The sequence below is a fragment of the Palaemon carinicauda genome, chromosome 6 (genome assembly GCF_036898095.1).
Source record: "Palaemon carinicauda isolate YSFRI2023 chromosome 6, ASM3689809v2, whole genome shotgun sequence".
Taxonomy (NCBI): domain Eukaryota; kingdom Metazoa; phylum Arthropoda; class Malacostraca; order Decapoda; family Palaemonidae; genus Palaemon; species Palaemon carinicauda.
Genome location: NC_090730.1, coordinates 140,721,330 through 140,745,219, shown reverse-complemented (window position 1 = coordinate 140,745,219; position 23,890 = coordinate 140,721,330). Strand labels below are relative to the sequence as shown.

At 43.7% G+C, this 23,890-nt stretch overlaps 1 protein-coding gene across 2 annotated transcripts in view; it reads right to left on the bottom strand.

Annotated features, from left to right (window-relative positions):
* Positions 1–23,890, bottom strand: part of l(3)87Df (lethal (3) 87Df) — a 101,336-nt gene that overhangs the window by 36,021 nt on the left and 41,425 nt on the right. For both annotated transcript variants that reach the window (XM_068375460.1, XM_068375459.1), the window contains exon 4: positions 17,664–17,795. In XM_068375460.1, coding sequence (XP_068231561.1) covers positions 17,687–17,795 — 109 coding nt within the window. In that variant the 3' untranslated portion in view covers positions 17,664–17,686. The remainder of the gene's footprint in view (positions 1–17,663; positions 17,796–23,890) is intronic.

Sequence of the window (23,890 nt, the reverse complement as noted above, 5' to 3'; positions counted from 1 at the left end):
GGATTGCTCTGCGAGGGGATAGTTTCTTCAACGTCAGGAAAACTGCCATGGCCTCCAAAATGTTGATGTGAAAGGTTTTGAACTGGTGAAACCAATTCCCTAGCACTTTTCTCTCGTGAGAATGGCCTCCCCATCCTTCCAAGGAGGCGTCCGTGTGTATCCCCACTGATGGTTGTGGTGGTTGCAGGGAAATTGTCCGTGCTAGGCTCTTGGCTTTTGACCACGGCTTTAACAGCGTGCGCAATAGGGTCGGGGTCAACCTTCGTTGATCTCTTCGAGTGTTTGATGCGTATCTTATCCAGACTCCTGACGCATCCTTTAGACGTGCCTTTAGCACTGGGTCTGTCACTGCTGCAAACTGGAGAGACCCCAATACTCTCCTGTTGGCGTCTTGAAATCCTCTTGTGACGGATTAGTCTCTTGACAGCTTTCGCTATCTCTCGCCTCTTCTTGGATGGAATGGAGAGGTGGTGTGACTTTAAGTCCCATTGGATTCCTAACCATTGGAACTTCTGAGTTGGAGAAAGGCAAGACTTCTTACGATTGATCTTGAAGCCCAGGTGTTCCAGGAACTGGATCACCTTTTCGGCTGCTTGCAGACAAGTAGTCTTGGATGCTGCCCACACCAGCCAATCATCTAGATATGCTACCACTTGAACTCCTTCGGAGCGTAGCTGCTGGACGATTGTGTCTGCTAGCTTCATGAATATCCTTGGGGCTGTGTTCAGTCCGAAGGGCATTGCTCTGAAGACAAATTTTTTCTTCTGTAGCTTGAATCCTATGTAGAAGGAGAGGGGGCGGCTGACTGGCAGATGCTAGTAAGCATCTGCCAGGTCTATTGAGACTGTATGCCCCTTTGGGTAGAAGGGTCCTTATGTGTTGCAAAGTAAGCATTCAGAACTTGTTGTTCTCTATGAACTTGTTGAGTGAAGTCAAGTCTAGAATGACTCTGAGTTTGTCTGAGTCTTTCTTGTGAACACAAAACAGCCTTCCCTGGAATTTGATGGACTTCGCTTTCCTTATTACCTTCTTGTTCAAGAGTTCTGAGGTATATTCTTCTAACGAGGGGGTGGAGTATTGGAAGAATTCTGGAAAACAGGGTGGAGTTCTGTTCCATCTCCAACCGAGTCCATTCGAGATTAGGCTGTGGGCCCAGGGATCGAAGGTCCAGCGATCACGAAAGTGGTACAGTCTGCCCTCAACCTGGAAACCCTCATTGCCTGGGGGTTCTGAGGACTTGTTTCCGTGACCACGTCCTCCTCTGCCCTGTAAGGGGTTTCCGGAGGAACTTCTTCTTGGGCCTTTTCCTTTGTATGGACGAAAGGTGGTCAATTGCCTCTCAAAGCCAGGGTTAAATGCTGGCGACTGGGCTACCAGCTGTTGAGGGACCATCTGGAAGGTGGTCTGAGGCTGTGCTACTAGTTAAGGCACCGTGGGCATGGTCACGGCCGGAAGTTGTGCAGGTTTATGTGGTCTCCTTACCTTTTTGTTCTTCGGCTGGGGACCTCCGTCTGAAGAAGATTTCCTCTCTGATGTCATGCCCCACTTTTGGAGAAGGTTCCTATTCTCCATGGCTGCTCTGGCTATGATTTCTCGGACCACTTCCAGTGGGAAAAGGTCCTTACACCAGATGCATGATGAAATCAGCTTCCTGGGTTCATGTTTCACTGTCGCTAAGGCAAACACGTGCTCTCTGCAGGTCCTCCTTGACCTGATGAAAGCATATAAGTCCTTCACAAGGGTACCCATGTGAGACTTAGCCAGGAAAACGTACATTTCTGGGGCGTTATGTAGGCCTGCGCACATTTCCAGGCAGTTCTGATGAGAAAGGGAGGCTGCAAGTCTCTCTTTCATCTCCTGTTCCCTCCTCAGAAGATGGTCTGGCAACTTCGGAAGGTTCTCATTGAACTGCTGGCCTGCTATCTATGGATCCAATTTCGAGACGGAGAAGGTTAGATGGACGTCTTTCCACTTCTCCTCGCAGGTAGGCATTGCTAGAGAGAATGGTTTGCATTCCTCTAGAGTTGGGTAGGGTTTGGCGTCTTTGACTGCCTTGATGACAAAGTCTGGAGCTTTCTCCAAAAAGGGGAAAGAGATGGAGGAAGGAGAAATAAAGGTGGGATGCCTCTTGCTCAGTGCTGAGACTTTGGAGTTGGTGTATCCGGCTCCTTTCAAGGACTTTACAAGGATGGCTTGTGCCTTGTCATGTTCGAAGACAATGACTCCCTTCAGTTCCGTTTCTTCACGGGATGCAAGTTCATCCTGCAGTCTCACGTAACAGTCTGGGTAAGCTGAAAAGCTGCGCCAGAACTCAAGACCTTCAAACAGTTTGGCTCCCAACTTCTTTAAGATGAATAGTTTCCCATTCATCATGGGCAATGCTTCGCGTACCTCCAGGGGTTGGTTTTGGAGCAGTGAGGGAGATCTGATACTCTAAGGGGCTTCTTAGTAGAGCCCCTGGAAGTTCCATGGCAGTCCCTTTCCTGTATCTGTCTCTTGTTCTGTTGAATGGACTGCTTCATCGCCTCCTGTTCCTTCTGGAACGCTTCCAACATCCGCTGGATCAACGTGAGGATCGCTTCACTCTTGTCGACCTGAGTAGTTGGGGTTGAAAAGGTTGACGGCATAGGTTGGTATGCCGTCACGGTGAACTGAGGGTCATCAGCTACCGTCGAAACGGATCCTTCTTCCTACGTTCGTGGTTGATCCACGTTTTCTTCAGGGCCTTCTTGCAGTAGGTCCTGTTCTGTGTCGGTGAACACTTCTGACATCCGTTCTTGGTAGATGTCCATGCCTTCTAGTGCCTTGTGGATGTCTGCATCAATCTTCAGCTGTATGAGAGGAGGCTGGACCTGTTCTTGGGGCACTACCGCGTTTGCTAGAGCCTTGGGGAACGGAAGGCATTTTAGGGATTCATTAGGTAGGTAAGGTCCCAGAGAGTTCTTTTGGAACCCTTTTACCCACCTACGAAGGGTTTCTCTTGCTATGTCCCTAGTCTCCACGGTGGCTGGGATGGCTTCTCCGAAGCCGTTGGTCAGCAGGGTTGAGCAGGTGGAGCAACCCTTCGGGTCCCAATACTTTGGGGCTCCGGACACGATACAGTAGGGGGCATGAGTCCTGCACATCTAGTGCCCACAAAAGTCCTTATTTTTGTGGTTGCAGAACATGGCTGCACACTTCACCATCGGCTCCTCCTGTAAAGGAAATGGGTCCAATGAGTATACAGTTTTTTCAATTATTGATATAAAGGCATACATTTTATTAACAATAGTAATCACTATTGTAAATAATAGCTTAGGATAGTAAGCTGGAAAGGAAATAGGAAAGACACATATCTGTGTTTCCTCTCCCAGGCAATTGCTGAGACCTCCGTCAAGAATAATATTTGGATTCCCTGGTAGGGAGAATACAGGATGGAAGAAACTCTAGGAACTGGAGTTAGGGTTAGTAAGTGTTTATACTAACTTTATCCACCTGTAGTACAGTGAACCCTCGTTTATCGCGGTAGATAGGTTCCAGACGCGGGCGCGATAGGTGAAAATCCGCGAAGTAGTGACATCATATTTACCTATTTATTTAACATGTATATTCGGACTTTTAAAACCTTCCCTTGTACGTAGTACTGTTAACAAACCACCCTTTAATATGTTATTTTGATAATAAAATAAATTTTTGAATATACTTACCCGGTGATTATAATAGCTGCAACTCTGTTGCTCGACAGAAAACTCTAAGGTAAAATTCGCCAGCGATCGCTACACAGGTTGCGGGTGTGCCCAACAGCGCCATCTGTCGTCCAGATACCCAGTACTCAATGTAAACAAAGAACTCAATTTTCTCCTCGTTCCACTGCGTCTCTATTGGGGAGGAAGGGAGGGTCCTTTAATTTATAATCACCGGGTAAGTATATTCAAAAATTTATTTTATTATAAAAATAACATTTTTCAATATTTAACTTAGCCGGTGATTATAATAGCTGATTCACACCCAGGGGGGTGGGTAGAGACCAGCACTATATGTTTACATTATTATGAGCTAAGAATTTTTATTTCATTTTAGAAGTTATCAAAATAACAAAAACAAAATAAATAGGTACCTGGTAAGGAAGTCGACTTGAACAATTACTCTGCCTTTTTAAGTACGTCTTCCTTACGGAGCCTCGCGATCCTCTCAGGATGCTGATCGACCCCTAGGATCTGAAGTATCAAGGGTTGCAACCCATACAACAGGACCTCATCAAAACCCCTAATCTAGGCGCTTCTCAAGAAATGACTTTGACCACCCGCCAAATCAACCAGGATGCGAAAGGTTTCTTAGCCTTCCGGACAACCCAAAAAACAACAATAAAAACATTTCAAGAGAAAGATTAAAAGGGTATGGAATTAGGGAATTGTAGTGGTTGAGCCCTCACCCACTACTGCACTCGCTGCTACGAGTGGTCCCAGTGTGTAGCAGTTCTTGTAAAGAGACTGGACATCTTTCAAGTAAAATGACGCGAACACTGACTTGCTTCTCCAATAGGTTGCGTCCATTATACTTTGCAGAGATATATTTTGCTTAAAGGTCACGTAAGTTGTTACAGCTCTAACTTCGTGCGTCTTCACCTTCAGCAAAGCATGGTCTTCCTCACTCAGATGTGAATGAGCTTCTCGTATTAACAATCTGATAAAGTCTGACCAAGCATTCTTTGACAAAGGCAAGGATGGTTTCTTAACTGAACACCATAAAGCTTCAGATTGGCCTTGTAAAGGTTTAGTACGCTTTAAATAGAACTTAAGAGCTCTAACAGGGCATAAGACTCTTTCTAGTTCATTGCCCACGATCTCCGATAAGCTGGGGATATCGAAAGATTTAGGCCAAGGCCGAGAAGGCAGCTCATTTTTGGCTAGAAAACCAAGTTGTAGCGAACAAGTGGCTTTTTCTGACGAAAATCCTATGTTCTTGCTGAAGGCATGAATCTCACTGACTCTTTTAGCCGAGGCTAAGCATACCAGGAAAAGAGTCTTAAGAGTGAGATCTTTCAGGGAGGCTGATTGTAACGGCTCCAACCTGTCTGATATGAAGAATCTTAGTACCACGTCTAAATTCCATCCAGGGGTAGCCAAACGACGCTCCTTGGTGGTCTCAAAAGACTTAAGGAGGTCTTGCAGATCTTTATGTTTGGAAAGATCTAAGCCTCTATGCCGGAAGACCGATGCCAACATGCTTCTGTAGCCCTTGATAGTGGGAGCTGAAAGGGATCGTCCTTTTCTCAGGTATAAGAGAAAAACAGCTATTTGAGCTACAGAGGTACTGGTCGAGGATACAGAAACTGACTTGCACCAGTCTTGGAAGACTTCCCACTTTTGATTGGTAGACTCTAATGGAAGAAGCTCTCCTTGCTCTAGCAATCGCACTGGCTGCTTCCTTCGAAAAGCCTCTAGCTCTCGAGAGTCTTTCGATAGACTGAAGGCAGTCAGACGAAGAGCGTGGAGGCTTTGGAGTACCTTCTTTACGTGTGGCTGACGTAGAAGGTCTACCCTTAGAGGAAGACTACTGGGAACGTCTACTAACCATCGAAGTATCTCGGTGAACCATTCTCTCGCGGGCCAGAGGGAAGCAACTAACGTCAACCTTGTCCCTTCGTGAGAGGCGAACTTCTGCAGTACCTTGTTGACAATTTTGAACGGTGGGAATGCGTAGAGATCCAGATGTGACCAATCTAGGAGGAAAACATCTATATGTATTGCTGCTGAGTCCGGGACTAGAGAGCAATAGATTAGAAGCCTCTTGGTCAGCGAGGTTGCAAAGAGATCTATGGATGGTTTTACCCCAAGTGGCCCAAAGTCTCTTGCACACATCCTTGTGGAGGGTCCATTCGGTTGGAATTACTTGCCCTTTCCGACTGAGACAATCTGCTATGACGTTCAAGTCGCCTTGGATGAACCTCGTTATTAGGGAGATGTCTTGACCTTTTGACCAGATGAGCAGGTCCCTTGTGATCTCGTACAACGTCAGTGAGTGGGTACCTCCTTGTTTGGAGATGTACGCCAAGGCCGTGGTGATGTCCGAGTTAACTTCCACCACTTTGCCTCGAAGGAGAGACTTGATGCTTTTCAAGGCCAGATGTACTGCCAACAGCTCCTTGCAGTTGATATGCATGCTCCTCTGACTCGAGTTCCACAGTCCTGAGCATTCCCGACCGTCTAGTGTCGCGCCCCAGCCCACGTCCGATGCGTCCGAGAAGAGAACGTGATTGGGAGTCTGAACAGCCAGGGGAAGACCCTCTCTTAGGTTGATATTGTCCTTCCACCAAGTCAGACAAGACTTTATCTTTTCGGAAACCGGGATTGAGACCGCTTCTAGCGTCTTGTCCTTTTTCCAGTGAAAAGCTAGATGGTATTGAAGAGGACGGAGGTGTAATCTTCCTAGTGACACAAATTGTTCCACGGATGACAGCGTCCCTACCAGACTCATCCACAGCCTGACTGAGCAGCGTTCCTTCTTCAGCATCTTCTGGATGGATAGCAGGGCTTGATCTATTCTGGGGGCTGATCGTCTTGTTGTTCAGCAACGTCCTCATCAGAGGGTTCCTCATCCGAAAACTGATGAGGAAACGGCAACGGAGTGGGCAACGTCTGGCTCGCTGAGTCCGGTCGCACTGGTGGATGCGTGACGGAACCGGACGCAATATCATGGAACTGCTGCACAGTCTGTGAACTGTCAACAACCATGGGTGCGCGAGGAAGCACAGCGTCAACCCGAGACTGTCTAGACCGTCTGGGTTGTGCAGTCAACACCCTACCGGGTTGCTGAGGTTGACGCACTGCGTCAAAACAAGTCACCTCTGCTGGTTGTTGAACGTCCTGAACGTCAACAACCACCTCCGAGCGTCGCTTAACGTCAACGTGCGGCTGGCAACCCACACTGGGTCGCATCGGTGGATGAACCACCTCAACTGGCAGACGCGAGTAGGTTACCTCAGCGTCAACAGGGCGCACAACCGACCGGTTGGAAGGTTGTTGGCCAGAAGGTTCGGTAGCAACCTTCTCCGCATTAAAGTCCTCTATCAAGGACGCAAGCTTGGACTGCATGTCTTGCAGCAAAGCCCATTTAGGGTCTACGGGAGCAGGTGTGGCAACAGACGGGGTTAGCGACTGAGGCGGTACCGTTTACCATCCCTGAAAGCCTTGTTATGCGTGACATAATTGTACAGCAAAACTTCAAAGGCTCGAAAACAGCTGTGAAGTTGACCTGCAAACAACTTGGAGCGTCTCCTGGCCAGGCGCCAGGGAGAGTCTACGAGAATTGAGAAGTCTAACTGGGCAGAGGCATGAACTCCCAAGCCGAGAACTTCTCTCGTGTCATATCAGACTCTCGCTCTATAAACCAGTTTAAAAGAAGGGAAAGCAAAGGCTGTATCCCCCAAACTCCTCCTGGTGAAAAACCAGTCGCCTAGCCAACGTAAAGCTCTCTAGGAGAGCGAGAGAGCACTAGCTTAAAAACAACGGCTTCGAAGTAGCTAGGCCTAGTGTAAGCTCTGACGTTTAGGCGAACGAGGAGCAGCAGTTACAAAAAGATCCGGACAAAGATCCTTAAAAAAATCATCATGATTTAATCAAAGTCCATAGGAGGCTAAGCAGCTTTAGGCTCCTCTCCATCTGACAGAGTCCTCAAGGGAATATCAGTAGGAGGGGGAACAGCAACTTCCTCATCTACAGGAACCTTGTCCGATAAAAGCTGAGTCTCAAGCAAGGGAGAGACCTACCGTGGTGGCAATGCTTTACAAGCAGAGTCCACACTCACTGGTGCATTAGTAGCGGACCAGAACGCAACAGTCTGTGAACTGTCAACAACTGAACTGTCAACCACAACAGGTGCGTGAGGACGCACAGCGTCCACTAGAGACTGCTTTGACTGCCTAGACTGAGCAGTCAAAACCACTCTAGAATGCGGAGGTTGACGCACAGCGTCAAAACAAATCAACTCCGATTGTTAGTGAACGTCTAGAACGTCAACAGGAGCATCAGCAAGTGGCCTAACGTCCAAATGCGGCTGAAAAACCACACGAGACCGCATCGAGTGTGGTTCTAAACAACCTGACTGACGTGACTAAGCTACGCTAACGTCAACAGTAAGCACAAAGGAACGTTAGGTTGGCTGAAAGCCAGGATATCGATGAGATAAACGGCTAGACTCAACGGACTAATCGGCAGAATAGTCTTCCATAAGGGAGGCAAGCATATACTGCATGTCTTGCCATACAACCCATTAAGGATCAACGGAAATGGTTGTGGTAAGAGACGAGGGTAACGTCTGTGACCGCAACACTTTGCCTACAAAAAAAGACTCTCGGAGTCTGTGTTACGCTTTTGTAAGGCGGCGAGCAGTTATCCGATGACTGCATAGGGTCAGAGCTGTCCTAATGGTTGTAACCAGGATGCTGGACCTGTCCTGAAAGGACTGACTTTCGCTTAAGGGCTTCGAAACCTTGTGACAGGTTTCTTATGCGAAAAGCCTTCGGATGACGAGGAGAAACAACGTCTCTCGTTTTATGGTAGGGGAGATCTTGGTAAGATACACCCGATACCATAGAGGGAAAACGTCTGTTCGTTGGTCAAGGCCTCTCGAACCCATAAGTCGTTTGACATTACTTCTCCCCTGGGCTTGGGAGCATGTAAGAGGTCCCGGACTAGGTGAACGACAGGCACGAACAGACGAACCCTCGGACGCAACACTGTAACACTTTGCGCATATCACTTTATCACTTCGATTTTCTGTTTTGCACTTATTTCACTGAAATCGAAACTTTTACTGATTTCTACCTGAAACACGCAATTCTACCCTTCATTAAAAGGTAGTAATTGCGAAATCAGTCGTATAATGCAACATTAATACCAGCAAAAAACAGAAAACATATTAAAAGATAAAAAATTCAGTGGCTGGGAAAGAGACTAAACACTAGTTCATATAACTACGTTTTCAATCTCTCACCGCACATAGCCTGGGGACGAGAATAAAAAACTAAAACGTTTTATCCTTCCTCCCCTTACAGCGACTAGGGACGAGAGTAACACGAGAACAACGTTACCCGCTTGAACGGAACGTTTTCTCTCCTCTCTCTCCCTCCGTCTATATCTCTCTCTCTCTCTTTCTCTCTTGATTTTGCACCTAAGAGAAGAGCCCAATTATATTTCGTCAAAAAAACATGTTATTTGACTAAAGGAAAAAACTGAAAGGTTTTTCAAATAAAAAGTTCCTTTAAAAAAGAATTTAAAACATTTAAGCTAAGAAAGAATGAACAAAATGTCAGAATCGATTTACTCTTACTGCAAAGTGAAACCGTGATACACTCTCTCTCTATCGTAACGATAGAGCGCAAGTTGAACGTCCTGAACGTCAACAACTGCGTAGCATAAATAAACTAAACGTTAGTTCATCTTTGAAAACAGTACGAAGACTATCAAAGAAATTCTTTCATAAAATATTACATTTAAAAAGTTTTAAATCCTTAGCTCTTTAAAAGCTAATTACGATATAAAGGGCTCAACGTTGATTAACTTCGGTTTCCAAGTTAGGACCGCCTACTCTCAGGAAAGGTCTATATAAACAAAATATTAAGATTATTTTTATATGTTTATAATAAATGGAAAGTTAATCGAAGAGGCCTAATAAAGGCGGAGAGATATAAAATATATAGAGGAAAATCTATAACGTGATATAATTACTAAAAGCCTAAACACACTTCCGTCTAAGGGAAGGGTCGGCCATTTAAAAGTGAAAGAAAGCCCATACTCTCTTTATCACCATAATTAAATCTATCCAAAACGAATTCAAGATTTAAGATGAAGATAAAACACCTGCATAGCGAAAGCTCAAAACTAGAATAAAGTACTTCACCAATTAGTTGTGAAAAAAAAACTCCAGTTTAGCAACAGCGAGTAAGTACGTCTTGTCGATAGCTCGACAGAGAGAAAATTGAGTTCTTTGTTTACATTGAGTACTGGGTATCTGGACGACAGATGGCGCTGTTGGGCACACCCGCAACCTGTGTAGCGATCGCTGGCGAATTTTACCTTAGAGTTTTCTGTCGAGCAACAGAGTTGCAGCTATTATAATCACCGGCTAAGTTAAATATTGAAAAGTACAGAACACTTAATGCATGTACTACAGCACCCTAAACTAAAACAGGCACAAATATTAAAGGCGATTTTATATCATGCGTTTCCTAAACACCTAAAAAGCACGATAAAAAATGGCAACCAATGTTTTGTTTACGTTCATCTCTGATCATAATGAAGAAACAAACTCATTTAGTGTACAGTACACATATATGTATAGGTTAGTTTTTGCATCGATTATATTGATTATACAGTACTGTATGTTGATTTTTTTATTACCAATGTTTTAGTTTACGTATTTTTCTTAGGACTTCCAAATGAAATGTTTTTCTTTATGACGCCGCCTGAAACGACGGCGTGTACGCTCAGTAAACAACCACGCTCAGAACAAACAAGGCATTTAACGCGCATGATGATAGTGATAAATAATGATACAGTACATACAGTATTTACAGTAAAAGCATTTACAAAATATGTTACCTTACAAATATAAATTATACAGTATTGTACGTAGCAAAGCAGGAAAACAATTTACGAGAGAGAGAGAGAGAGAGAGAGAGAGAGAGAGAGAGAGAGAGAGAGAGAGAGAGAGATTGTTTTACGTACGTAAATGTAAATTTTAAACAAAAAAAATATGATAGGTTACAACATGTAGACTTTTAAAACCTTCCCTTTAACTTAATGCATACAGTACGTACAGTACTAAACTATAAAACAGGCACAAATACAGTTTTAGAATGTACAGTAAGAATATTAAAGTAAAAAATAAAGATTGTTACTGTACTCACCACGAAAGAAGTTGAAGAAAACCTTGAATGGTGATGGCGATGAATTTGCTGCACAGTAGAAATGATGATGATGAAGCTGATGATGTGTTCTACTGTGCAGCCAATGATAGTATTTTACGTCTCTTCAGACGGAGGTGTCTTTTCCTGGGACACCTCTTCAACTTCTTCCTGGGAAACTTCTTCAATTTCTTCCGAAGGCGTACTAGCAGGAGGAACTGGCTCTTTTTTGCGAGGCTGGAAGAACATTGTGATCGGAAGTTGTTGCCGCTGCTTCTTTTTTCGATCCAAGAGCATTTTGTAGGGAGTCATGTCTTCATCGATCTTGTTGCAGAATTGCATCGAGCGAACCATATCCTCGTCCCACTCTTGCAACATTTCTTTCAACTCCTTCGCATGGTTGCAGGCCTTGGCAAGCCGTTCTAATGTTAAGCCCGTTTCTTCGACATTTTCTTGGGTCTCTTCCTGGGTATCACTCTCTTCTTCACTTGCCGATTTCGTCAGGTCTTCGAGGTCTGCGTCAGTTAGGGGCTGGGAATGGCAGTCCAACAACTCGTCGACGTCTTCAGTCGTCATGTCGCCAAACCCGTCACCTCCAATTATGGCAGCCAACTGCACAGATTTCCGTATTGCAGAGTGTTGGATTTCCGACGGAGTAAATCCCTTGTCGTCGTAAACAATATCGGGCCACAACTTCTTCCAGCTCGCATTCACGGTTGCAGGTTTCATCTCTTGAAGTGCCTTCTGAATATTCTGCAGGCACGTGGCTATGGTGTACTGCCGCCAAAACGCCTTCAAGTTAAAATCTTCATCCTCGTCATCTTGGGCAGCATCCACACACGCAACGAGGTCCGCCAAGGTGTTCTTCGTGTAGAGGGCCTTGAAGGCCCTGATAACCCCCTGGTCCATTGGTTGAATTAATGACGTGGTGTTGGGTGGCAGGAACTCAACCTGAATGCCCTCATGCGACAGGTCAGTTGCGTGTCCACCAGCGTTATCCATAAGGAGAAGGATCTTGAATGGCAAGCCCTTCTCTAAGAGATATTTGCTGACTTGCGGGATAAAACACTGATGGAACCAGTTGGAGGTCAGCATCTTCGTAATCCATGCTTTTTGATTATGCATCCAGTACACGGGAAGGAGATTCTTATTTTTATTTTTCAAAGCGCGAGGATTTTTCGACTTATAAATAAGCCCCGGCTTTAACAAAAATCCAGCAGCATTGCCACACATCACGAGGGTAACGCGATCCTTGAATGCTTTAAAGCCAGAGGCTTTGGCTTCCTCTTTGAACAGGAAAGTTCGCGACGGCATTCTCTTCCAAAACAAGCCTGTCTCATCCATATTAAAGACTTGTTCCGGCTTGTATCCACCTTCGGCGATAATATTCTTGAACGTCTGGTTCACGTAAGTTTCAGCAGCGGCAGTGTCAGCGGAAGCAGACTCCCCATGCAGGGAAACGCTTTTCAGGGTGAAGCGTTTCTGAAACTTCGCGAACCATCCTTTGCTTGCGGAAAAACGTTTCTGAGGCTGGGAATCAGTGGATGTCCCTGGTTGAGGATCATCTGCATCATCATCATCTTCAGCATGGTTGCCGTCGTCGTCTTTAGGTTCCTTTGCAGCAAAATTCTCATATAAGCTCAAAGCCTTTGTTTGGATGGTGTTCGTATCCAACGCTATGTTCTTCTTCCGGCAGTCGGCAATCCACACAGCTAAAGCACCTTCCATGCGTACGATCGTTTTATTACGCGTTGTAACGACTCGCTTCGCTGATCTGCTAAAGGTGATTGCAGCCGTCTTTCTAATGTTCGCCTCGTCTTTCTTGATATAGCGAACAGTAGATTCGTTGATGCCAAAATGGCGGCCGGCGGCCGCGTAACTTCTACCATCTTTTAACATGTCGAGAAGCGTAACCTTCTCAGCTATCGTCATCATCCTTCGGTGGCGTTTAGGCTCACTACCAGCCTTAAGAGAAGCAGAACGCTTAGGAGCCATTACAGTAGGATTTACAGTAACAAAAAGTTCAACTTAAAAAAGTCGCACACAGCACAGATTCACACACTTAAGAACGTCTACTCAGCGATACGCGGTAACAGAGAGTGGACGATCCAGCCCCGCGAGAACTTTGATGCTGCGGGTAGGAGATGCGGGCAAAACACCAATCACAGGCTAGATAACAAAACTTGAGTTCTGATTCGTCATCTATCAGCGCTTGAACCAATCACAACCCGTCTTACAGTACTATGATGCGTTGGTTACCTACTCATAGAAGATGCCCCGCGCATACCGAACGTACGTAGATTAAGTAAATACCGTAATAATAATAAATAATGATAATAATACTGTACAGTAATAATAATAATAATGATAATAATAATAACAATAATAATTTTATTAACAACAACAACAATAATAATAATAATAACAATAATAATAATACAGCTTTACGTACGCTATTTTACGCCTCTCTCTCTCTCTCTCTCTCTCTCTCTCTCTCTCGTACGCTTATTCGAAATGTGATTTTTGCAACAAAGAATATTATTGGATGCAGTACTACGTACGTATACATACAAAAGATTCATGGAAAAGAAGCACATCCATTACAGTACACACCATTCTAATATGGTATGACTGCATCTGATTTGCGTTTCATGTTCGATTTAATTTTACTACGTACTGTATACAGTACTGAATTATCGTATGATCACATTCTCTTTTCGTGTTTTATTTCTTTCTGTGCTGAATTATATATCATATGTAATGCAATGAACAATCAGTAAGAACAGATATTACTAATTACAGTATTAATGGAATTACAGGTAACAAAATATCGTATTTGGTTGTCTTCAGATTTCGCAGTATTTTCAAATTTTCCGGAAAATCCGCGATATGTATATATATATGGGTTATGGGAAAACCCCGCGAAGTGGTGAATCCGCGATTGTCGAACCGCGAAGTAGCGAGGGTTCACTGTATATTAATATTGATCGGTGATTTATTAGGGTCCCGATGATCAAATAAATCATCTGGGTGTTGAGGGATTACTCAACCTTAACATGATATTGTGGTCCCAACAATAGACTGTGATAGGAAACATGGAGTATGTTAGAAAATAAATGAACTACTGTATTTTTGTATACTGTAGTTCAGTCGGTGCACTACAAGGGTTAGGTTAGTACCTGGCGGCACTAACTGATAGAGAGAGAGAAAGCATTAAGGAAGGAGAGTTTCCTATTAATATGGTTTCGCACAACAATTGTAAGTGTAGGAGGACTACCAGGCCGCCTACTGTCTCCTTGCCAGAATGAGAGTTCTAATGGAAGGGGTAAGAATCCATCCAATTCTAGCTTCCATCCATCCATCCACAAAAGGCCTGCCGCCAGCTATACTGTCGGCAGCAATAATTGTGGATGACAGACCAAGAGAGGGCTGAAGACTTCTCAAGTATGTTGGGTTTCCCACCGGCAGCCGTCAGGGCCAGCTCAATCCTCCCCCCGTGATATTCACTTCCGGTGAAGGAAGAACATAAGGGGGAAGGTGGCTGAGGCAGCTGAACTAACTGCCGCCGGTAGGGTACTGGCCGGCAATGCAGACAACCTGGCAAGCCGTGATGACTGTCAGAATACCGGTGAAAGAATGTTGTGACGGCTATGCCGACACTAAAGGACAGAAGGGGGAAGGGAAAGGGTCTTGTAGTTCACTGGAAAGAGAGGTAGCGGCAGGTATGCCGCCTATCTTTGACAGTGGACTGGGGAAGCATGGCTTCCTGTGCTGACGACGTCGTTGGCAGCAGAGGAAACATGATTTTTTGTAGAAACTTTTCATTGCTTGCAACAAACTTCCACCAACCCCATATAACCTCATAATATTATAGCTAAATACCGGGAAATGTCGCCCTACTGACTAAATGAAATGCAATGATAATCGGCGACAGCGGTCATAAAATGGCTGCCCCCGGTTCATGGCAACGCTCAACCAAACACACTTAAGTTATTGAAATTTAACTGTGAGAAGTGAGCCTAAATTTATACACAGGAAAGAATTAATACTCATCTTTCCAGAAGATGAAGATGCTGGAGATTGCATGATTAGTATTCCGATAACTTGCAACAAACACCAGCAGTGAAGAAAGACAGAGGTTGCCGCCTGTAATGGCGGCAGCACTCAGGGAGGGAGGAAGGGTTTAGCCTCTTTTCTCTAAAAGAGAATGTATATCAAATCTTATCCATAAATTCTAGAGGATGTAAGTCCTCATCCGAATTAATAAGGAACGATAGGGCGAGGCTAAAGATGGGGAATTACTTTACTAACGTATATATGAGCGAGGCTACCCTAGCTCTGGTAGGAACCACGGCCAAGGTTATTACTGCCGGGGCTCTCGTCGTATACGAAAAGTAAAGTTACATATTAGGAAGAGGAATAATAATATATTTGTATGTACAATCTTTACTTGTATAATTTGCCTAACTAGCTAATACATATATATACCAAGGCACTTACCACAATTTGGGGGGGTAGCCAACATCAACAAATGAAACAAAACAAAAAGGGGACCTCTACTCTCTACGTTCCTCCCAGCCTGACAAGGGACTAAACCGAGTTCAGCTGGTACTGCTAGGGTGCCACAGCCCACCCTCCCCCGTTATCCACCACAGATGAAGCTTCATAACGCTGAATCCCCTACTGCTGCTACCTCCGCGGTCATCTAAGGCACCGGAGGAAGCAGCAGGGCCTACCGGAACTGTGTCACAATCGCTCGCCATTTATTCCTATTTCTAGCACGCTCTCTTGCCTCTCTCACATCTATCCTCCTATCACCCAGAGCTTTCTTCACTCCATCCAACCACCCAAACCTTGGCCTTCCTCTTGTACTTCTCCCATCAACTCTTGCATTCATCACCTTCTTTAGCAGACAGCCATTTTCCATTCTCTCAACATGGCCAAACCACCTCAACACATTCATATCCACTCTAGCTGCTAACTCATTTCTTACACCCGTTCTCACCCTCACCACTCTGTTCCTAACCCTATCCACTCGAGATACACCAGCCATACTTCTTAGACACTTCATCTCAAACACATTCAATTTCTGTCTCTCCATCACTTTCATTCCCCACAAATCCGATCCATACATCACAGTTGGTACAATCACTTTCTCATATAGAATCCTTTTTACATTCATGCCCAACCCTCTATTTTTTACTACTCCTTTAACTGCTCCCAACACTTTGCAACCTTCATTCACTCTCTGACGTACATCTGCTTCCACTCCACCATTTGCTGCAACAACAGACCCCAAGTACTTAAACTGACCCACCTCCTCAAGTAACTCTCCATTCAACATGACATTCAACCTTGCACCTCCTTCCTTTCTCGTACATCTCATAACCTTACTCTTACCCACATTAACTCTCAACTTCCTTCTCTCACACACCCTTCCAAATTCTGTCACTAGTCGGTCAAGCTTCTCTTCTGTGTCTGCAACCAGTACAGCATCATCCGCAAACAACAACTGATTTACCTCCCATTCATGGTTATTCTTGTCTACCAGTTTTAATCCTCGTCCAAGCACTCGGGCATTCACCTCTCTCACCACTCCATCAACATACAAGTTAAACAGCCACGGCGACATCACACATCCCTGGCTCAGCCCCACTCTCACCGGAAACCAATCACTCACTTCATTTCCTATTCTAACACATGCTTTACTACCTTTGTAGAAACTTTTCACTGCTTGCAACAAACTTCCACCAACTCCATATAACCTCATAATATTATAGCTAAATACCGGGAAATGTCGCCCTACTGACTAAATGAAATGCAATGATAATCGGCGACAGCGGTCATAAAATGGCTGCCTCCAGTTCATGGCAACGCTCGACCAAACACACTTAAATTATTGAAATTTAACTTTGAGAAGTGAGCCTACATTTATACACAGGAAAGAATTAATACTCATCTTTCCAGAAGATAAAGATGCTGGAGATTGCATGATTAGTATTCCGATAACTTGCAACAAACACCGGGAAAACATTGGGAGAACACCTAGCTTAAATGCTACAAGGAAAGGAATGGCGACCGGTAGTAGTACGGATAGGTCCACCGGGTACCTAGATTGGCACCCCTTTCTTTCGCCACTCTTCCCCTTTACATCAAAGAGTCAAATCTATTCGGGGTAAAGATAGCTATGTGTCGTATCTAAAAAATACGTCCCGATATTACAGTATGCGATATCCCTAACTGGATACTCGCGCCAGGAGTTAGAATCCTGGAGACCTTCGGTTTAATTCTCTGGGAGTATCACTGTAGCAAATATCCCTTAGAAAGCTACCTAAAGGAACCTTCCATCAGGACGACATGGCCAAGCTCAAAAATTCTCCTATAATGTTTTGGATGAAAGGAAGAATACAACACCTGACAAACTGCCATTATCCAAACTTTATCCAGGTGAGCAATTAATATGGACTTGTTTTCAAGGCTTGTGATTGGTTTGAAGAGAAATAATAGTAATAATTCTCACTGTACATACCTCCAAATGTTAGACATACAGAGTATATATTTATTATGTTTCATGACATAAAAACAAATCTGATACTTTCCAGTACAGTAAGACTAATAAAAATATTCAAATTGTCCAATATCCTACTAAACCTTCAAATAATGACCTTTTTTTACCAACATTATGTCATATCACAGAAATACTTGAAATACTTCATCATTGATGTATGTTACATAATGAGTTGAAATATATACTGTACACAATAAACTAAAAACTTACTAAATAGATGTTTATTGATGGTGTCAATCTTTACTACCTGCTTCAGTACCTATTAACACTTGTTTCTGAAGGGATGATTGAAGTTGGCCCATTTCAAACTTCTCTTTTGAGAAATTATACCGACAATAAGTCCTGAAAACATTAAAGCACCTATATAACAACAGTTAATTCAATAATATACACTTAAAATAAAATTCATACAAAACCAATAGTGTATTTATAATTGGCCCTGTTCGAGGTCAAATGAGAGGAATGGCAGTCAGCCCAACATACTGCATATATATAGGCAAACTTCAATATTAAGCATCCAATTTCTTATTATCCATGTCGTATGAATGTAAGAAATGATTGGGGTTGGGATACAGAAACTAATTTTATATGTGATACGTTTGTGTATGAAAGAAAAGGATTTTATTTTTACAAAATTCCAGTTCACCCCAAAACCCATAAAGGCCTGTCAACGCTAGAGCCCTTGTCCTACACAAGGTGGGGCAATCATAACCGAACCATTGGTTGAAATCCACATAAAAACTTACCTAAAGCACCAGAACCTATTGTATATGCCCTTGTAAGCAGTCAAATAGGGGGTTTTGACAAAGGGAAAATCTCAAATTTTTAAAGTAATTTGTATTTTCCCCAACTATACAAACTTGAGCCCTTTAAAAGGGTTCAAACTTTAACAAGGCGGCGGAGTAGTTACTATTGGGTGACAGGAAAGCCCCACCAACCTGACAATCCAGTGAGCTCTCACTTTGACATTCAGCCTAGGACTTGGAGGGTACTTGAGGAGTGAAGTGAAACTTAAGAGACTCAGGTTTGAATATCTAGGAAAAATACAAATCACTTTAAAACTTAGGGATTTGTTCTTATATGAATACAAATCCTCGTTCTTTAATAAGAGACTTATCCTATTATTATTACTGCATTATTATTATTACTACTTTTGGAAAGATCTTGGCATCGTTTGAATGCTGAGCACAAGTGAGGCGAGCACTTAATCCCTTCACTTCTATGACGTTGGTATACATCAAGACATGCCTGGTAATACGTTGGTAAACATCATCATTATTATTATGATCATCATCATTATTATTATAATTCTATTAAGCTACAATATAGTATAGCACATGGTTGTACTGTACATCACATAAGTTCACACTCGGGGAATTTCACTAAAAAATCTCCTCTCTCTAACATTAGCCCCTCCTCCTACTGTCTTCAGCCAATCAACAAAGTCTTTGGGATTCTAGTCTTTATTTCTAAATATGTCAGAGCTATTTTGGTCTTTTTACGTTATTCATGATTATATAAGGTTGATTTTAGTGTATTCACATCTAATCTCATCACCAACCAGAAATACTTGCAATTCCAGTCCTTATTCATGGTTATATAAGGTCTATCTTATTGTTTTTCTATGTTGTCACAGTGTTCAAATCACAGAGAGAAAGACTCCCCACTTTCGACTACAGTATGTCCCACCAACGAGACGAAAACTTACCAGTAATGTAAATTGTTGACAGAAGACAAAGATTTAACTTTTTTTCTTATTCTATTCCTTTTTTTTCAACTAGCATTTCTACAAAATAATATCTTCATGTTTTATATATTTCATATTAGTACTGCTCATTGTTTTTCATCAGTAAAAGTTAGCCTATTGTGATTATGTCCATATATTGCCATTCTACACAGTATTCATGAAGTTCTTACATGCGTAGTCTATTTCCAAGCTCGTGAAATACCCAAAACAGGAATGATCCAGTTCATAGTGACAGTCACAGTCAAACGTAAGGTGGAATGACAAAAAAACAAACGAAAAAACCTTATGTCTTTCAATGCTTTAGCACTCTACTTCCACAGAGGTGGAACAGTGCGCGGATCACCACTAAGGCCAATGGTACTGGTATCACCAGAGAACCACTGGAGGTGACCATGAAGTAAATTAGCCTTAACTACACGCTCCCTCCAAAAAAAACATTGAGGGCCTACCTGCAAGACCTAAGGAAGGTCAAGCTTTCCATAACCTACTCGCCCTCGGCTGTCTACATGCCAGATCTTTCAGCAAATGGTGGAGCGCAGTGATTATCTCACACTCCACAATCCTAAAAAACTCTCTGATACAGATCTCAGTTCTCCCTGCTACTGAAGCATACTCCACGGAACTAACCCAGGAGCGTATACCCAGAAGCTTTGGTTACATCAAACTCAATGAGAAGCTCAAAGCACTAAATAGTCTCTCTGGCAAGTCATGGGCTCCTCAACGCAGCTCGCTTACGGAAGGCAACAATCTAGACTGCAAAAAGGGAATAATTGTAAACAATTATGGCCCACAAGTAGTGACTGGATCTATTGCTAGTCTATCATAAAGCGAATCAGTGTCTAATATACAATTGCAATCCTGCTTCTTTCCATATACAGTGAACATAAAGCCTATATCACTATTCAAAATAGGAAGTATTAAAAGATTATAAAGCTTTGGATATGACACAATAGTACAGTACATCTATACGCGTTGTGGCCGAAGACAGAAGTGTAAAGTCATTGACAGGCAGGTGGGTGGGCCGACTCACTCACCCTCATCACCTGTCATTGGCTATCTCATTATTGATTTCAACAGCAGTTCCAGCTCTGCTGAAGACATTCCCCTATTTAGTAAGGACAAAAGGCTTGTGCACGCTTAGCAACAAATACCATTAGGAAGGAAAGTTAATGCCATATTATCAATAGGCCTATCATAATTCAACTTAACCTTCAAATCCCCTGATTTAATTTTTTCTGTACATACATTAATTACGGTTACAAATTAAAAAACAAAATAAGTTTGTAATTAAAATCCTCATTTTCCCATTATACAGTAATGCCTCACAGCACAAAAATTTTATTTTTATTAATAAAATATTTTTTTTTAATATACTTACCCGGTGATTATATAAGCTGCAACTCTGTTGCTCGACAGAAAACTCTACGTTCAAAATACGCCAGCGATCGCTATGCAGGTAGGGGGTGTACATCAACAGCGCCATCTGTCGAGCAGGTACTCAGTACTCAATGTAAACACAGAACCAATTTTCTCCTCGGTCCACTGGGTCTCTATTGGGGAGGAAGGGAGGGTCCTTTAATATATAATCACCGGGTAAGTATATTCAAAAATTATTTTATTAATAAAAATAACATTTTTCAATATTAAACTTAGCCGGTGATTATATAAGCTGATTCACACCCAGGGGGGTGGGTAGAGACCAGCATTACTTGTTTACATTATTATGAGCTAAGTATTTTGTATTTCATTTTAGCAGTTATTCAAAATAACAAACATAAAATAAATAAGTACCTGGTAAGGAAGTCGACTTGAACAATTACTCTGCCTTTTTAAGTACGTCTTCCTTACGGAGCCTCGCGATCCTCTTAGGATGCTGAGCGACCCCTAGGAGCTGAAGTATCAAGGGTTGCAACCCATACAACAGGACCTCATCAAAACCTCTAATCTAGGCGCTTCTCAAGAAATGACTTTGACCACCCGCCAAATCAAGTAGGATGCGAAAGGCTTCTTAGCCTTCCGGACAACCCAAAAACAATAATAAAACATTTCAAGAGAAAGATTAAAAAGGTTATGGAATTAGGGAATTGTAGTGGTTGAGCCCTCACCCACTACTGCACTCGTTGCTACGAATGGTCCCAGAGTGTAGCAGTTCTCGTAAAGAGACTGGACATTCTTAAGATAAAAAGACGCGAACACTGACTTGCTTTTCCAATAGGTTGCGTCGATTATACTTTGCAGAGATCTATTTTGTTTAAAGGCCACGGAAGTTGCGACAGCTCTAACTTCGTGTGTCCTTACCTTCAGCAAAGCTTGGTCTTCCTCATTCAGATGGGAATGAGCTTCTCGTATTAACAGTCTGATAAAATAGGATAAAGCATTCTTTGACATAGGCAAAGATGGTTTCTTAACTGAACACCATAAGGCTTCAGACGGGCCTCGTAAAGGTTTAGTTCGTTTTAAATAGAACTTAAGAGCTCTTACAGGACATAAGACTCTTTCTAGTTCATTTCTAACCATACGATAAGTTTGGAATATCGAACGATATTGGCCAAGGCCGAGAAGGCAGCTCGTTTTTGGCTAGAAAACCAAGTTGTAGAACATGTAGCCGTTTCGGATGAGAATCCGATGTTCTTGCTGAAGGCATGAATCTCACTGACTCTTTTAGCTGTGGCTAAGCATACCAGGAAAAGTGTCTTTAAGGTGAGATCTTTCAGGAAAGCTGATTGTAGCGGTTCGAACCTGTCTGACATAAGGAATCTTAGTACCACGTCTAAATACCAACCAGGTGTAACCAAACGACGCTCCTTCATGGTCTCAAAAGACTTAAGGAGGTCCTGTAGATCTTTATTGTTGGAAAGATCTAAGCCTCTGTGACAGAAGACTGATGCCAACATGCTTCTGTAACCCTTGATAGTGGGAGCTGAAAGAGATCGTTCTTTCCTCAGATATAAGAGGAAGTCAGCTATTTGAGTTACAGAGGTACTGGTCGAGGATACGGATACTGACTTGCACCAGTTCGGAAGATTTCCCACTTCGATTGGTAGACTCTAAGGGTGGATGTTCTCCTTGCTCTAGCAATCGCTCTGGCTGCCTCCTTCGAAAAGCCTCTAGCTCTCGAGAGTCTTCCGATAGTCTGAAGGCAGTCAGACGAAGAGCGTGGAGGCCTTGGTGTGCCTTCTTTACGCGTGGCTGACGTAGAAGGTCCACCCTTAGGGGAAGTGTTCTGGGAACGTCTACTAGCCATCGAAGTACCTCGGTGAACCATTCTCTCGCGGGCCAGAGGGAAGCAACTAGCGTCAACCTTGTCCCTTCGTGAGAGGCGAACTTCTGCAGTACCTTGTTGACAATCTTGAACGGAGGGAATGCATATAGATCTAGATGTGACCAATCTAGTAGAAAGGCATCTATATGAACTGCTGCTGGGTCCGGGATTGGTGAGCAAAATATTGGGAGCCTCTTGGTCATCAAGGTTGCGAAGAGATCTATGGTTGGCTGGCCCCAGGTGGCCCAAAGTCTCTTGCATACATCCTTGTGGAGGGTCCATTCTGTTGGAATTATTTGTCCCTTCCGACTGAGACAATCTGCCATGACATTCAAGTTGCCTTGGATGAACCTCGTTACTAGTGATATGTCTAGACCTTTTGACCAGGTGAGGAGGTCCCTTGCGATCTCGTACAATGTCAGAGAGTAGGTCCCTCCTTGCTTGGAGATGTACGCCAAAGCCGTGGTGTTGTCCGAGTTCACCTCCACCACTTTGCCTTGAAGGAGAGACCTGAAGCTTTTCCAGGTCAGATGTACTGCCAGTAGCTCCTTGCAGTTGAAATGCATTGTCCTTTGACTCGAGTTCCATAATCCCGAGCATTCCCGACCGTCTAATGTCGCACCCCAGCCTACGTCCGATGCGTCCGAGAAGAGAACGTGGTTGGGAGTCTGAACAGTCAGGGGAAGACCCTCTCTAAGGTTGATATAGTCCTTTCACCAAGTCAGACAAGACTTTATCTTTTCGGAAACCGGGATCGAGACCGCTTCTAGCGTCTTGTCCTTTTTCCAGTGAAAAGCTAGATGGTATAGAAGAGGACGGAGGTGTAGTCTTCCTAGTGACACAAATTGATCCACGGATGACAGTGTCTCTACCAGACTCATCCACAGCCTGACTGGGCAGCGTTCCTTCTTCAGCATCTTCTGGATGGATAGCAGGGCTGGGGTCTGATCGTCTTGTTCAGCAACGTTCTCATCAGAGGGTTCCTCATCCGAAACTGATGAAGAAACGGCAACGGAGTGGGCAACGTCTGACTCGCTGAATCCGGTCGCACTGGTGGATGCGTGACGGAGCCGGACGCAATATCATGGAACTGCTGCACAGTCTGTGAACTGTCAACAACCATGGGTGCGCGAGGAAGTACAGCGTCAACCCGAAACTGTCTAGACTGTCTGGGTTGTGCAGTCAACACCCTACCGGGTTGCTGAGGTTGACGCACTGCGTCACAACAAGTCACCTCTGCTGGTTGTTGAACGTCCTGAACGTCAACAACCACCTCCGAGCGTCGCTTAACGTCAACGTGCGACTGGCAACCCACACTGGGTCGCATCGGTGGAGGAACCATCTCAACTGGCAGACGCGAGTAGGTTACCTCAGCGTCAACAGGGCGCACAACCGATCGGTTGGAAGGTTGTTGGCCAGAAGGAGGAA